The 14,530-nt window shown below is 51.3% G+C and overlaps 1 protein-coding gene and 1 pseudogene across 2 annotated transcripts in view; one reads left to right on the forward strand and one right to left on the reverse strand.

The window, feature by feature from the left end:
- LOC111146980 (serine/threonine kinase 24) overlaps positions 1–14,530 on the reverse strand; it is a 114,311-nt gene that overhangs the window by 3,976 nt on the left and 95,805 nt on the right. For both annotated transcript variants that reach the window (XM_022502786.1, XM_022502785.1), the window contains exons 6-10: positions 9,081–9,266; positions 6,274–6,419; positions 4,340–4,469; positions 3,162–3,230; positions 401–537 (exon numbers count right to left, since the gene is read on the reverse strand). In XM_022502786.1, the coding sequence (XP_022358494.1) occupies positions 401–537; positions 3,162–3,230; positions 4,340–4,469; positions 6,274–6,419; positions 9,081–9,266 (668 nt within the window). The remainder of the gene's footprint in view (positions 1–400; positions 538–3,161; positions 3,231–4,339; positions 4,470–6,273; positions 6,420–9,080; positions 9,267–14,530) is intronic.
- Positions 12,513–13,324, forward strand: LOC111146981 (annotated as a pseudogene).

The following is a 14,530-nucleotide window of genomic DNA, read 5'->3' on the forward strand; positions in this document are numbered from 1 at the left end:
GTGCCCGTGTCCTAAGTCCCTGAACGCTGTGAGAGGAGAAAAGCACCCGGAGAGCGGCAGACACGCGGTGGGGAGCACCGCCCCCCCAGCAGATAGGCAGCATCGCTAGGAGCGGACGGGGTCACAACTGGTTCCCACGAAAGAGCTCCAAGCGCACGGTCTGTGGTCCTCCCCTGGGCACCCCAGACCCCACCATTCCTTCACAGTGGCATCTAGAGCTCAGAACTGAAGTCTTCTCGGACTTGATTCTGCTTCAACCGTGTGGCCGGGAAGGAAACGGCCGGAGACCAGGAGCAAAGCGCCAAGGCGACCGAGGACTGCCAGGCAGTCCCTCGGACAGACCAGGAAAGGCAGGGGGCACACGTGGCATGGTCCGACCCATGGGGCCTGGGGCAGTTACCTCTGCAGCCGCTGGACGAGCTGGGCCACCATGGTGTCCGAGATCCCGGGGCAGGCCTCCTCGGCCAGGTAGATGGCCCCGCGCAGCTCCTCTATGGACCCCATGTTACCTCCGCATGCCTGGCTCTTCTCCTTCAGCTGCAGACACACAAGCGAGAAGAGCATGACCCGCACAGGCAAAGAAATCAAGGGGCACCCCCTCTAAGGAGGGACTCGATGTGAGGCCCACTGCGCCCCAGGCACACGAGTCCTGATGGAGCTCGGGCTGGGCTGTGGGCAGCCTGCACTCCCTCTGGCGAGTGTCTTTCCGGGGGACAGTGCGTGCGGAAATGGCATTCATTAGACCTAAATCGCTACCTTCACCAGTAAAGAGCAGAGACAACTTTCTGGGCACGTTTTCAAGACCCAACAGGACAGCCGCCCCTCTTCTTCCACTTGGACCTTCGTCTACACCAGAAACACATCGTCCCATTGCTCAGCTCTGGCTCCCACAAGGAGCTGCACTGTGGGCTGTGGCTTCGCTCCAACGGTAACAGGTCGGTCCTTTATCCCAGCAAACAGCCTTTTTGGTCCACAGTGCTGTCAAAATATTCTATTTCCTACAACCAAGCACTTCCACCCAGCCTAAATTCTGGGAATCTGGTGTCCCTCTTGAGCCTCCCACCCTTCACAAGAAATCACAGCAGTGTCTTTGGGCACCACCACCAGCTCTAAGTCCCCCTCCCAGAGCAACGCAGGACAAGGAGGGCCGTTCAGTCACAGGCAGCAGGCGCCCAATGAGCCTCCCGGGGCGGGAGCCCCTCCCCGATGGCGCCTTTAACAAACTGATCACATGTGGTTTTGGCTTTGCAAGCTCCTGTGAACACATCACTGCCAGCATCGGCCCATCCTGACCGTGCTGGTCCCTCCTCCCCGCGGAAGGGACACATGGAGGACCCGGAGGGCCTGGTGTGGGAGGGGCCGTGGCCCCGCGTGCTCTCCCTGTGCTCCTCCCCGCCACAGACTGTGACGCAGTAGACCTGGAGGCGGCCGCCAGTGTCCACCTAGGACTCCTGATCACTTAACTAATACAACGGTATTCACAAGTCATGAGCACCCAACCTCTCTGCCTTCTCCCATTTCCTGCAACGGCCTCCCTCCCCAGCCCACCCTGCCCTGTGTCCCCACCGCAAGTCCCCCTGCCCAAAGCTGCCGCTGGATGGGCTCTATCAGCCGCCACGCACACTCCGACATCAGGACAGCCTCACTTGTAGACATGGGGATAATGATGCTTTGTTATTTTTATCGGAATTACATAAAATGATGTATACTGATAAAAACACCTTAGACAAGACACCCCTGAGTTTACCTTCAGCTTAGCTGAAAAAAAATCTGAACAGTATTACACTGAGGACTAATTCACTAATTCTAAGTAATGATTTCAGCACTGTTTCTTCATATGCCCAGTAGAAAATACATGGCTTCAAACAAGTAAGAAATATGTTCATCATTTTCCCTAATGGCCAGACTGATCCTAGTGGAGCGCCCATGGCAGGGTAGCAGGAAAGCGGGGGAACATCTTGAAAACCCAGAGGACCACTCTCCCAAACAACGCAATAAAGAGTGAGATGGTGTCTTACGGACAGGAGCGAAGAGCGCAGGCACCCAGAAACGTCAGTCGAGGGGAGAGCCAGGGAGTGACACGGAGGGCCTCCAGCTGCCCTGTGTCACTTAGTTTGCCGTCACAAACCCACGTGTCCAGCAGTTTCAACTCTACACCCCAGGCTCAGCATGGGCCCGGCTGCCGGCTGGGAAGGCAGGGCCCTCAGCCTAGCCCAGGAGGGCCGACGCTGGGCAGGGGAACGACAGAGAGCTGGACAAAGCGGGCCAGAACCCCTCTTGGCAGGGGGACCGAGCTCTGGGAGGGAAGGTGTGTGTCTGGTACCTCTCACCCAAGACCACCGTCCTCAAGTAGCAGGAGAGCTCCACGTCACCACACAAACAGAAGGGACCAGTGTGGCTCACTCTGGACTACCTTAAAGGCAGCCTGTGGGACTCAAAAAAAAAAAAAAGACAGAAAGGGTATCTCCAACTTCGTTTCAAATCACCTCCTAACCAGATGAAGAATAATCTTCATTCTCATAAACTTTATTCTTGAAAACACTGCACAATGCCGTACCTCCAGGAGGCAAGGCGGGCTCCCCTGAGAAGGAGCGGCAGACCAGCGCGTGAGTGACATCAGTCCCCGGAGGAGGACGGGACCTGGGCTGCTCACTGGGGAAACAAACCGGGGGCCCAACAACAGGTAAGGAGACTTGTATGGGATTACAGTGAACTATGGGGGCACAGTGGGGCACAGGTCTCTGCGGAATCCAGTATCTCCTTTAAAATCAAGTTCTACACTTTCACGTTGCCGTCAATTTGTCTGATGCAAAGCCGTCAGGCTGCACCGAGCAGGTTTTGTGGAGAGCAGTGCGACAGAAGCTCAAATTCACCCTGGTGACACCTGGAGCCGCACGGGGCCAGCACACTCAAGGAGGCGACAGTGACCTTTCCCAGGAGGGCCAGGCAGCAGACGGTGCCCAGGAGAGCAGGAGGGGCACCGGGAAGCCAGTGCCCAATCCCAGCGGCCTCGCGGGACCACGATGCTGACTCCCCACCTACTGGTGCCCACCAGCTCTAACCTCCCAAATGTGACTGGCGACATGTCACAGAAAGAGGACCCTGCTCCCCACTACGTCCCTGTCACACCCCACCCCCCAAACGTCAACGGGGTATCTTACCTCTGCAAACAGAGGAGAAATAATTGTAGATAAACACTGAGAGAAAGGCCTCTTTGGGATGTCTTTCATCTTAGGGGAGAAAAAAAGGTGATCAGAAGTAAGTATTTAACATTCACATTCAACAGTGCAGAAACTTCAGAGAGGCACCATGCTAGCCAGCATAAAGTCTGAAATGCTCTCTATTTGCTGTGCTATCTTTTATTTTTAAGATTTTATTTTCTTCAGTAGTCTCCACACCCAGAGTGGGGCTCGAACTCACAACCCCGAGATCAAGTGTCGAGGCATTTGCTGTGATAGCTAAATGGGACTGTCTCATGCTTTTTCACTAAACTTCAACATTTCTTTGCGGCGATGTGCCAAACTCATGCAGCTAGGCGAACCAGCGTCTGGACTCCAGGCGCAGAGGCCCTAGAGGTCCCGGGAGTGGCCCTCGCGCAGAGGCAGGTGACAACGAATTGCGCCCCTGCACGGTTCACGCAGCAGGACTTGACTACCGACACTCTGGAAATGGAAATGAGATCAGAGCTGGCTGGTGCAAGTGGCGATCACAGGACAGGGGCCCATTTTCTACTTCTGCAATCTCTGTAATGACTCCCATCTGCCCAGCACCGCAAGACTTGTAGGATCACCAGGGGACAGCTGTGAACAGCCGCTGGTCCACGCTGCCTGACAGAAACTACACCACGGTGCTTTAAAGCGACTCCAAAAACACAGTTCTTCATAAACTTAAACAGGCGTAAAACCAATGAAAATAAAGTCCCATGTAAGTACCAACAGCACTACGTTTGTTTTTAAGAACCTAAAAAACTTAATCCCAAAATTCTGGTATCTTTTCTGAGTAACCCCAATATACAAAACAGAGTTCCGTGCAAGGTCTGAATGTCAATTCACAGGTGAGATGTCCTCCCCCCCGCCCCCCACTATGTGCAAACCTCAGGAAAGGCCGATGTGGGGGGACGGGGTTGGGGGACGGGGACAGGGACACAGCAGGCTCTGCAGAGCAGGAAGCAGCCCACAGTACAGACCAGAGGCCGGGCTCTTGGATCTCACTCTCTGGGTCCTTATGGGTCCCCGACAGCGAGACCCCCCAGCAAGCTGCCCCAGGGAGCCCCAGCCCACCCCCCCAGAGCAGGCCCGCAGAGGTGAGTGGGGCGGACTGTGGTACAAGCCAGCGTTACCTTATTTCTTTCTAAGTCCGAAGGCTGAAGAGCTCCATTTTCAAGACTCTTTGGATCTTTCTCTCGGATAGTGAAGATCCAGTCCCCAGAGTCGCTGCCTCCAGAGGCCTGGCTGTCCGTATCCGTCTCCCTTTGGAGAGAGATCCGGAACTCCGTGAGCAAGTGCACAGCCCTGCACCCGAGACTGACCCCCGCAGCCCTGCCTGGCCACCCCACACTCCACACCTACCTCCCATCCCCGCTCGCCACCCATCACTCCCTCCAGGTCCTGCCACCCGCCTCTGAGGAAAGAGACCGTCACCACGGGGCTCCCTGACTTCCCACGGCACCGGCCGCACCCACAGCCGCCATCCCACCTCCTGGACCCCAGAGAGGCTGCTCCCGGGCAGGACCACCCTGCGCTCTGTGCTCCGCTGACAGCCCCGCTCTCGGAGGTCATCTTTTCTCCCCTTCAGCTCCTTCCCATCAACGCCCCGACACGCATCCCTTTGGCTCCCGCAACGCAACGACCCCTCCAGCCACAGCCCGCCCCCAGCCTCATTTCTTGGGTGTATCAGCTACACTTACTGCCTGTTTCTTACCTTCTCTCACCCCAAAACCAACCCTGTCCCTACAGCTGCTCTGACCAAGGCCGTCGACCGCCCGCACGACACTGCGCGAGGGGGCTCCTGCTCTGTCCTCCGCCTGCTTGAGCCCCGGGTCCATGTTCCTGCTCATCCCCGCTCCCCTCCGAAGTCTCGCCCCCAGATCGCCCCGGACACGGTCACCCACAATTCGGTCCTCTACACTGGCGTTTCGCAGCGGCCGGCCCACCGTGCTCTGCAGACACGCGCTGGGTGACACTGTTCCCTCTCACGGCTCCGACGACCATTCACAGCGTCCTAACTCTAAATCCCGGACCACAGCCTCACGCCTCGCCTGCAGCCCGAACCTCGACGCTCCTCTACACCATCCTGCCAGCACCTCACACATGTCCCACCCCAAACTCCGTTTCCCGTGCCCCGGCCTCCTCCCCGCCCCGCCTGGCTGCTTCTCCGGTCACCACGACACCCACCACGCCGCTGAGGTCTAGATGGTCTCCACCTCCTTCACTCAAGGCCATGGCCACGTTCGGACTGCCTGTCCATCTTTTTGTCCCCACAGCTACCACCCTCATCTCTCCACTTCCTGAGCCAGGGGTTTTCTCGCTCTTGGCTCCTGTGACCCTGAAACACCTGGTCTCGCCCCCAAAAACTCTGATTCAACCAGCCTGGCGTATGGACCTGGCCTGGTGGTCGACTTGAACTTGTAGCCGAGGCGTGAGGTAGAACAGAAGACGTGCTACAGAGGGGCCCACTTCCACTTGTGACGCCCTTGTTCCTGCCAGAGTGGGCGGCCCAGCGCCCCCCCACCCCCCACACCAAAGCGACTCCCAGACCTCAACCATCTCTTTGGCTAACAGAATTCCAGGATGCGTAACCTGACACCGGTTTTCAGCAAGGAACTTCTGGTATCCAGCTTCACAGCCCTAGCCTCGACCACGGACACGCCGCAACACAGAATCGTAAAGACGTACATTTGTAGCTTCAAAAAAGAATACACTTAAAGCAGTTATACCTGACCAATATTTTATGGGCAGGAAAAAGAAAAGGAAAAGGAGACCAGGCCTAGTTCTTTATGCACTGTTCCTTCACAAAGATTTTTCCTGGAAACTCCACTAGCAACAGAAAGAGGCTAAAAGGCCCCCAAATTGTCCCACACTGACACAAAGATCACCATCAACCTGGGTTATCTGAAAACAAATTAACAAAGAAATTCACAAATAACAACAGAAAATCCCACCCCAGATGAGGGAGAAGAACAAACGCAAACATGACCCATGCACAGGGCTCCCATGGGACCCCCCCCCCCGGCCCAGGTCACGCGCCCTGCACACCCGGGCTGAGGGGACTCACGTGTCTGAGTCTTCGGAGCCCGAGTCCTCGTGGCTCTGCTCGGCCTTCCATCTCTTGTACCTGTCGATGAGCTCGGTCAGGTAGGAGGTTTTCTTTGCGTTGCGTATTATAAACTTGTGCTTCAGTAACTCCTTCGCGGTGGGTCTCTGGAAAACAAGCCGCCAGACAGAACGGGAAGCAGGAGATGAAGTTCCCTGTGTTCTGACTCGACCCCAAAGGACAGACTTCTGCCTCCAAGGGTCACGCACCCACACTAAAATGTAAAGATTGAGTTCTGCTTCCAGTCTGTTTCCCTGACAAAAGCCAGGATTCCAACAGCAGTGGTCCAGCACCCACGGGTGGGAATCCACATGCAGTGTGGACGTGGCGGTTAGTGTCTGACGTGGTCTGTGACATGCCACGGGGAACCACCCAGCAAAAGCAAAAAGCCTTTCCCTAGGGAGACGCACTGACACAGAAAACATGTCAGAGAACTTCAGAGATCATTTAGGACAGCTAGAATATACCTCCCGGTTTTTATAAAATATTTTGTTTTACATATGCACACACATACTTACATACAAATGCTGACAAGAGAGAAAATATGTGCTCTGTGCTACCTTGTTAACTTTCTGTGTTAGTATTTGGCTCCACCTCCCCAAAATAGTAAGATAGATGTTAACTGAGATACATCTTAAGGAAACTAGAAAGGAACCAAGATATATCCTTTTCTGTGACGCTGAAAGAGTACCGAGTGCCCTCACTCATCAGCTTCCCCCATGTACAAGTGCTGGCCTCCCCCGTCTGTCTCTCACCCTGGGGTAGGGGTGAGGACCTCGTCCAGGTCCTGGGCTCCGAATGGCCAAAACCACACAGCACATTCTGAAGTTGGCAACTGCCTTCCCCTCGAGGATGGCAAACCGGATGACAGGGAGCACACTTTCCAAGCACAGCCCAAACGAGAGCAGACGGGGGGGGGAGACACGGACGGGGACACGGCCAGTAAGACTCAGTTCCCTCTTACTAAAGCCTGATTCACGACAGCCAACCATGTTTCTCAAATTCAAGCCTACAGGAAACCTGGGTCACCTCAGGGGCTGTCTCACTCCCTGGGAAACTCCCAGCGTCTCTGAAGTGCTCACATTCTCAGCTTCTTGTCCTCTTCCTCAGTGCGCTTGGGGCAAGGTAGGGGCAGACATGTGTGCTCTGGGCAAGGATGCAGACACTAGAAATCCATTTTTAATGGAAAGACGAGCACACGTGTGGGGGTGTATCTTCTTGGGTGCCTCATAGCCTCTGCACTGCGGCAAGGGACTCACATCATACCAGACCGTCCAGAGCGCCGTGGACAGATGGAGCAGCGACCCTCCCCGCCTGATGCCTGAGGCATTAATGAAGCCCACCTGGTGATCTCAGGCTACGTTCCCCGGGGGTTTGAAGAAAATGCTGCATCCCCCATTTCATTCCTTTACCAAAACGAGCATACTAGAAAACCATGGTGTTCTTGTAAAATTAGTCACCCATTCTTAGATAAGAGTTAAGAAGGGGATTCAGGGACACCAGGGTGGCTCAGTGGGTTAAGCCTCTGCCTTCGGCTCAGGTCATGATCTCAGGGTCCTGGGATCAAGCCCCGAGTCTGGCTCTCTGCTCAGCGGGGGGCCTGCTTTCCCCCACCCCTGCCTGCCTCTCCACCTACTTCTGATCTCTCTGTCAAATAAATAGATAAAATCTTTAAAGGGGTGCCTGGGTGGCTCAGTTGGTTAAGTGTCTGCCTTCGGCTCAGGTCATGATTCCAGGGCCCTGGGATCGAGCCCCTCATCAGCCTCCCTGCTTAGCAGAGAGTCTGTTTCTCCCTGCTGCTCTGTTTACTTGTGCTCTCTCTCTATCCTTCTGTCAAATAAATAAATAAAATCTTTTTTAAAAAAAAATCTTTAAAAAGGGGGGGGGGGATTTAGCTTGGCCTTCAGCCAACGCTGCTAGAAGACTCAGAAACAAACTAAGGACATATGGTCCTATACGTAACACCAAAATACAAAGATAACTTTCAGAGATGCATCCTAATTCAGGAGAGAATTCAGCTAAGGCTATACAGGAGAGAATTCGTCTGGCCACACAGCTCTGCCAGTCGATCACACACACAAATAAAATAAAAAAGGAAGGGGTAGGAGGGCAAGGTGGGTGGTTCATGCGTACTTTTTAATTTATCTTTTCTTTCCTAACACATGCCAAGAAGAAATTAAAAACATGTACTTTAAAGACACATTTAGCCATTATTTTTCTGGCCAGACTTTGTGATTACTAAAAACGGCTAAAAATAGCCTGACCTTTTACTATAAACATTAAAAATTTATGATTCCACATATAATATTAAGGAGAACAGTCTTCAGGCTCAATGAGGTACAAAATGCTAGAAAATCTGAAAGAAAATAAGTAGATTCCTGTTTATTAAAAGATAAATAATAAAAACATTTACAGAGCGTCTGGATGGCTCAGTGGGTTAAAGCCTCTGCCTTCGGCTCAGGTCACTAGCTCAGGGTCCTCACTCAGTAGGGAATCTGCTTCTCCCTCTCCCTTTGCCCCCAGCCACCCCCCCCCCCACTTGTGCTAATGCTCTCTCTACCTTAAATAAATAAAATCTTAAAAAATAAAATTTGCAACTCAAATCAGTCGCATCCATTTAGAAAAGAAGAAGAAGAAGAAAAAAAGAACGTGATCATAAAGACAACGGTGACTACAGCAAGAGTGATAAAGGAAATTCCAGTAAGATGGCTCTAGACCAAGTCTGGCCACACAGAGCGTGGCGCCCACCCCGAGCTCGAGCAACTCACAAAGCTTGGCTCCTTATTCAAACAGGCTTCAACAAACTCCTTGAGGGGTTTGCTGTAGTTCCCTTCCAGCGTGGGGGGGTTGTTCTTTGGAATGAGGAATAAAACCTTCATGGGGTGCAGCTCCGAGTGAGGGGGCTCCCCCTTCGCGAGCTCAATGGCGGTTATGCCCAGGGACCAGATGTCTGCCTGCAACAACAAAGCATTTTTAGAGAAACCGAGAAGGAATAAGCTCGAGTAAATAGGCTTCTTAGAAAAAAAAAGAAATACATCTCAACGTACTTCTAAGGTTTTGAAAAAGATAATTATTTTTAAGCAAGAACAAAAAAGATAAGCCTTTAGTATAATTTCAAAACAGGCGACACACAGGAGAAAATGGAATACACAGACCACCTTCTAGCTCTGCACTGAAGGTGGCTTTTACAATCATTCGTCTTCCGTTTACTGCTGGAGTGTGAGGCACTCCACGGTGACTCAGATCCCTGGAGTGACGTGACAGTTCGCCAGAAGTGAGCATAGCGGGCACGTCTGGAACAGAGGGGTGTTTGCGACTCACCCCATCAAACCTGCTTACAACCACGCACAGCTGTGAGGCTAAGAGCCTCAGAGACTTGGGTTTAAACGCCAGCTCCACAACCGAAGTCTTACGACAGGAGACAATATCTCACCGGGACACCTGGGTAGCTCAGTCAATTGGGGTCTGACTCCTGGTTTCAGCCCAGGTAGTGCTCTCAGGGTCGTGAGATCGAGCCCCACGGCAGGCCTGGCATGGAGACGGCCTCCCAGTTCCTCTTCCTCCGCCCTTCCCCTCACCCATGCTCTCTCACGCGTGCTCTAAAATAAATAAGTAAATAAAATCTTAAAAATAAAAAATCTAACCTGTGAGCCTAGTTTCCTCAATGGCAAAATGGAAATAATACCGGGGAGGTTGAGCAGGGTGCCTCACAGAGGGCCCCGAACTCAGAACGGGTGTCTTGCGGAAACATTCACACACACACAGAAGTGGAGAATACTACCAGAATCTTAATAGGGGAGAATATTCACAGAACTAACATGAAGTTAATGATTATTAACAATCTGCCATATGGACTTTGTCTACTGTTTGCCACAGTGTATTTAAAAGTAAGTCTAAGATATCCTGACATTCTCCCCTGACCACCTCAGCTTGTCAGTAAGGGTTCTGTACTACCTATCAAGACCTAAAATTAGGAACAATTTAAAAATTAATAATAAGTTAATATGCTGTAATAGTTAAGTTTCCTCAATTCTTCAAGAAAGTATCGTCACAGTCGGTTTACTGGAATCGGGATCCACACGAAGCCCGCCTCGCACAACCTTTCTGCCCTGGTCACTGGGCACGGGAAACCCATCGAAAGTCAGAACCTACTCGATCCCTCACGCTCGCTCTACAGCAAAGAAATGAAAGGCTGAGACATGGGTCAGGTCACGGCAGGACCCCGACATCCCAACCTTCAAAACCTGCTGTGTTCTCACAGCCCTAGGGAGCGGGACAGAGCCTCGCGGCTATCTCCCTGGCCGGCAGCCCACGGGGTCGGCAACACCCTCACTCTGCTGCTTCTCTTCTTGGTGAAAACAGGCCTGTCGGTGAGTCTTGTTCTGAATTCTTTGCACAAAAAGGATCAGACTCAAGAACCAGCATCAGGACTCCTATTCCCATGCTCCCTCCCTGGGCAGCTTGGACTCTGTTTTAGCTCACATGTGAATGTATTACTTTTAAAATCAGTACAAACGTGACAGATCCCAGAGTCCCTGTGCCCGGGAGGAGGCAGGCTGCTCGGCAGGTGAGTGGCGCTGCCCGCGGCAGCAGGAGGATGGGAGCAGGTGCGCAGCAACAGGGAGCCAGGGATACACAAACAGGGGAACGCGCAGCCTCGTGTGCCAACGGCTCTTCCCACAACAGCTTTTCTCTAGCTGCCTGCTCCGGCCCTCCTGGACTTCCTGAGAACGGCTGCTCTATCCAAAGCCTGCTGCTTGGCACCCACAGGGCCTCAGCCCCCCAGACCCCTGATGGACAACCTCTCGATCCCCAAGCACCCCACAGCCACTTACAAACCATAATCCAAACACCAGACCAACGGTGGCCTTTGCTGACAGCCTCTCACCATGAGCCTATGCTCATGTCCCTAGAGCACCGAGGGCTGCGGAGCAGGCTCCCGGCTAGACAAGAGACAGAAGAGTCCCAAGATTTCAAGGACCTGCACCTGCTCCCACAAGCCAGCATGGGCCAGCAGCTCACAGGAGACCACCTTCCTGCCTGCAAGCCACGCCATGGTCTTCAGAGGAGAGGCTCGGGAATCACTCTCCTGCTTCTCCCCTAGTCCCCCGGGAGGGTCAGCCAGTATGGCCTTGTCCCAGCAAAACGCGTGCCAGCCTGCCAGCCTGCTGAGCCAGAGCCTGTGTGTCGCACCAGCTCATGACTTCTTCTCTGGATCCTCCTCCACCAGCCAGGGCCAGCGGTGCGGCTCCCGGCCTCTCAGCACTGGGGGCCCCCTGTCCCTCCTGCCCGTGGCTGGGTTCGGAGCTATCCTCTCCCCCTGGGGCTTCTCTGGGGGGCTCCTAAGTGTCTTCCTGCCTGGAGACTCCCTCTCTAGACATCTCACATCCTGCCGACGAATGTGGAAAACTTGATGGCAATTTGGCATTATGTATCAAAAGCCATAAAAACACTCAAGCTTGTTAAAACCAATAAATTCCACTTCTAGGACTCTATCCTAAATAAATAATTTTAGATTTAGAAGATGGCGTATGCTGCCAAAAATATTCCATCGCTTCCACTAAATCTTAGAAGGATGAAGCTGTGCTAACACGTTTACTGCGACACCGCACACTCAGCAATGACAGGGGCAGAGAATCACGAAGGTAACGGCGTTTGTCCATTACTGTACTTAGGAAATATTTGGGAAATACGGCATCAGATGAGAACACGTGTCTAGGTTTTAAAATAAAAGTTATGTGGGGGAAGGGCACTTACTTTCCAAAGCAATTAAGATTGAGGTAGAAGAGGAGACCTGTTTTACTGCCATCTGGAAAACCATGAAATTAGATGTTAAGAGAAAACAAACAGTGGTTTTCAATATGGGCCCTACAGAAGTTATAAGGGCAGGTGTTCTAAACTACACACAGACCCCTGCAAACAAACTGACTTCCCGCGTGGACAGCTCCCATAGCATGCTCCTAAGGGACGACACAGAGTTCTCTGTGTACTGATGATCAGGGACTCCTCTCAGTAGGGGTTAGGTTGCTATGAATAGACAACATTCTTGATCTTTGCAATATCCGGTTAATTAAGTAAAAGTAAGCTGGCTACAGATCTGCAGATACAACACAATGTTGAGTGCTATAAAAAATTTATATGCAGAAAATATTCTAAAAGGAACCATAGGCAAGGCTCTATAATCAAGAGAAGGAGGAAGGAAAAAAAGAACTAAGAATCCTGCCTTTTGGCTCCCTGGGTAGCACCGTGGTGGTTGGGAAGAACCAGTGTCTTAAGCTGCAAAAAGGGAGTGAAGAAAGCGGCAGATTAATTTCCTAAGACAGACTGGTGCGATGTGAGAGCACCGGCTATGCTCAACATAAGAAACACTGGAAAAACACTAGTCACGGGGACTCAGGAAACAAACTCACATCCAATTCCCTAAGGGCTACATTTCTGAAAGGAGCCTTGCTCATCTGCAGAATGATGAAGGTGCACCTAGAAAATTCAGGCTAATTACTAAGGACGTTCAAGACAAAAACTGCCTCATTTCCATGGCGTGCATCTTACCTGAGACAAAATGTGCTCCACGGTCAAAAAACATGGCAGACCATGATCAAAGCGCATGCCGAACTCAAGACTACCGATGGTTATTTACTTTGTCTATTTTGTGTTGGTTTTGCTAAAAAAGGCAATAATCAGATTCAGAAGACCTCTTATGCTCATCACCAACAGGTCTGCTGAATTTGGAAAACGATGATAGAAATGATAGAAAACGATGATGAAAGAAAATCAATACATTGATTCCAGAAAGCATCAAAAGACACAGAAAAGGCCTGTCAGTCCATTTATCCATTCCACGAATGTCTTGGTTAGAAAGTAAAAATGCTGAAAAAGCCCCAACTTTGAATTAGGAAAACTCATGGCACTTCGTGGTGAAGGCAGTAATTCTGGAAAAGCTATAGGGATTGAGACCAGTGATCAAGCTGAATGAGCTAATGGACATGAGCCACCAGTCCAAGAATCTGTTTAAAATTCACACATGTAATGGTGACAAAAAAATCTTATTTGTGATCTTTAGCTTCTGATCCTGCTTTTCACAGGCCGCCATGGACAAGCTAACCAGACAGATTCCAAAAACTGGCGGGCTAATACTGCCAGTCTGCCCTTATCTTTAACAATCTTATTTTTTTCCATCAACATATCACCTAGTTCCATTTTTCACCCTGGTTAGACAGCAGTTATTTCAGAGATGACCGGACACCAAAATAATTAAGCCTGTGCTGGGGTGGTAGGTCTACAGATGTTTTTCTTTTATCTCCTTTTTTCCAACATTTTCCAGATTAAAGAGTACATACTGCTTTTGAGACCAAAAAAGGGAAAAGCTATTTACAAGGGACTATGGACACTGGCTTCTCAGTCTGCGGGGTGTTTCAGTTAGCAGGCCAAGTCAGCTTCTCCAGCCTCATCCCCTTCTTCGTTCTTCACCACAATCTAAAATCCAAATTCGAGTGTCACTCCATTCCCACACCAGACTTAGGTCTGAACACCCTCCCCCATCTCTGAGGGGCTGCAAAGCTCTATGTCTATGAAGCTTTCCCCGGCTTGCTCTGACTTTCTGCACACAACTCCTCTGCCCTCCCTACTCTCTGCCAGAGCCACCCAGGACTGCAATCACTCACTGAAGATGGAAATTACTCAGCACTGGGCACAACTACAGCAATAACCAAATGAACAAATACAGAGAAAGAGACATCGAACAGAGACAATGTTTTCATACAAGTCCAACCCATTTGCCAACACACCATCATAATAACCTTACAAAGAAAGCGGGGGGTGGGGGGGGAAATTAAGGGGGGAATTAACATTCTTCAGCCAAGATCCTGCTCAGACATGGAAAGCAAACCCTTCTTTGTGGGAGAGCAGTTATCTCCCTTGGCACCATCTCCAAAGTCCCAAGACTTCTTAAAATAAACCAAGCTAGCCTACTTCACCTTAAAAATAACAGTAATAATGAAGGCTCGAGACATACGGACAATCAGGATCTAGTAATGCTATATTTAGATGAAGAACTGAGACCAATGGAAGATGTCCTATATGTGCAAACATGCTCAGGACACCTAAGGAGTCTGCACAAATGACAAGGGGTCAGAGATACTGCTTCAACAGGTGTTCATGTCGACAACGTACATAAAACTAAGGCTCACATGCCCTTTGGTTCAGTTAAGATGATGATGCT

Source organism: Enhydra lutris, unplaced genomic scaffold (assembly GCF_002288905.1).
Source record: "Enhydra lutris kenyoni isolate GAN:26980312 unplaced genomic scaffold, ASM228890v2 scaffoldscaffold15, whole genome shotgun sequence".
NCBI lineage: Eukaryota > Metazoa > Chordata > Mammalia > Carnivora > Mustelidae > Enhydra > Enhydra lutris.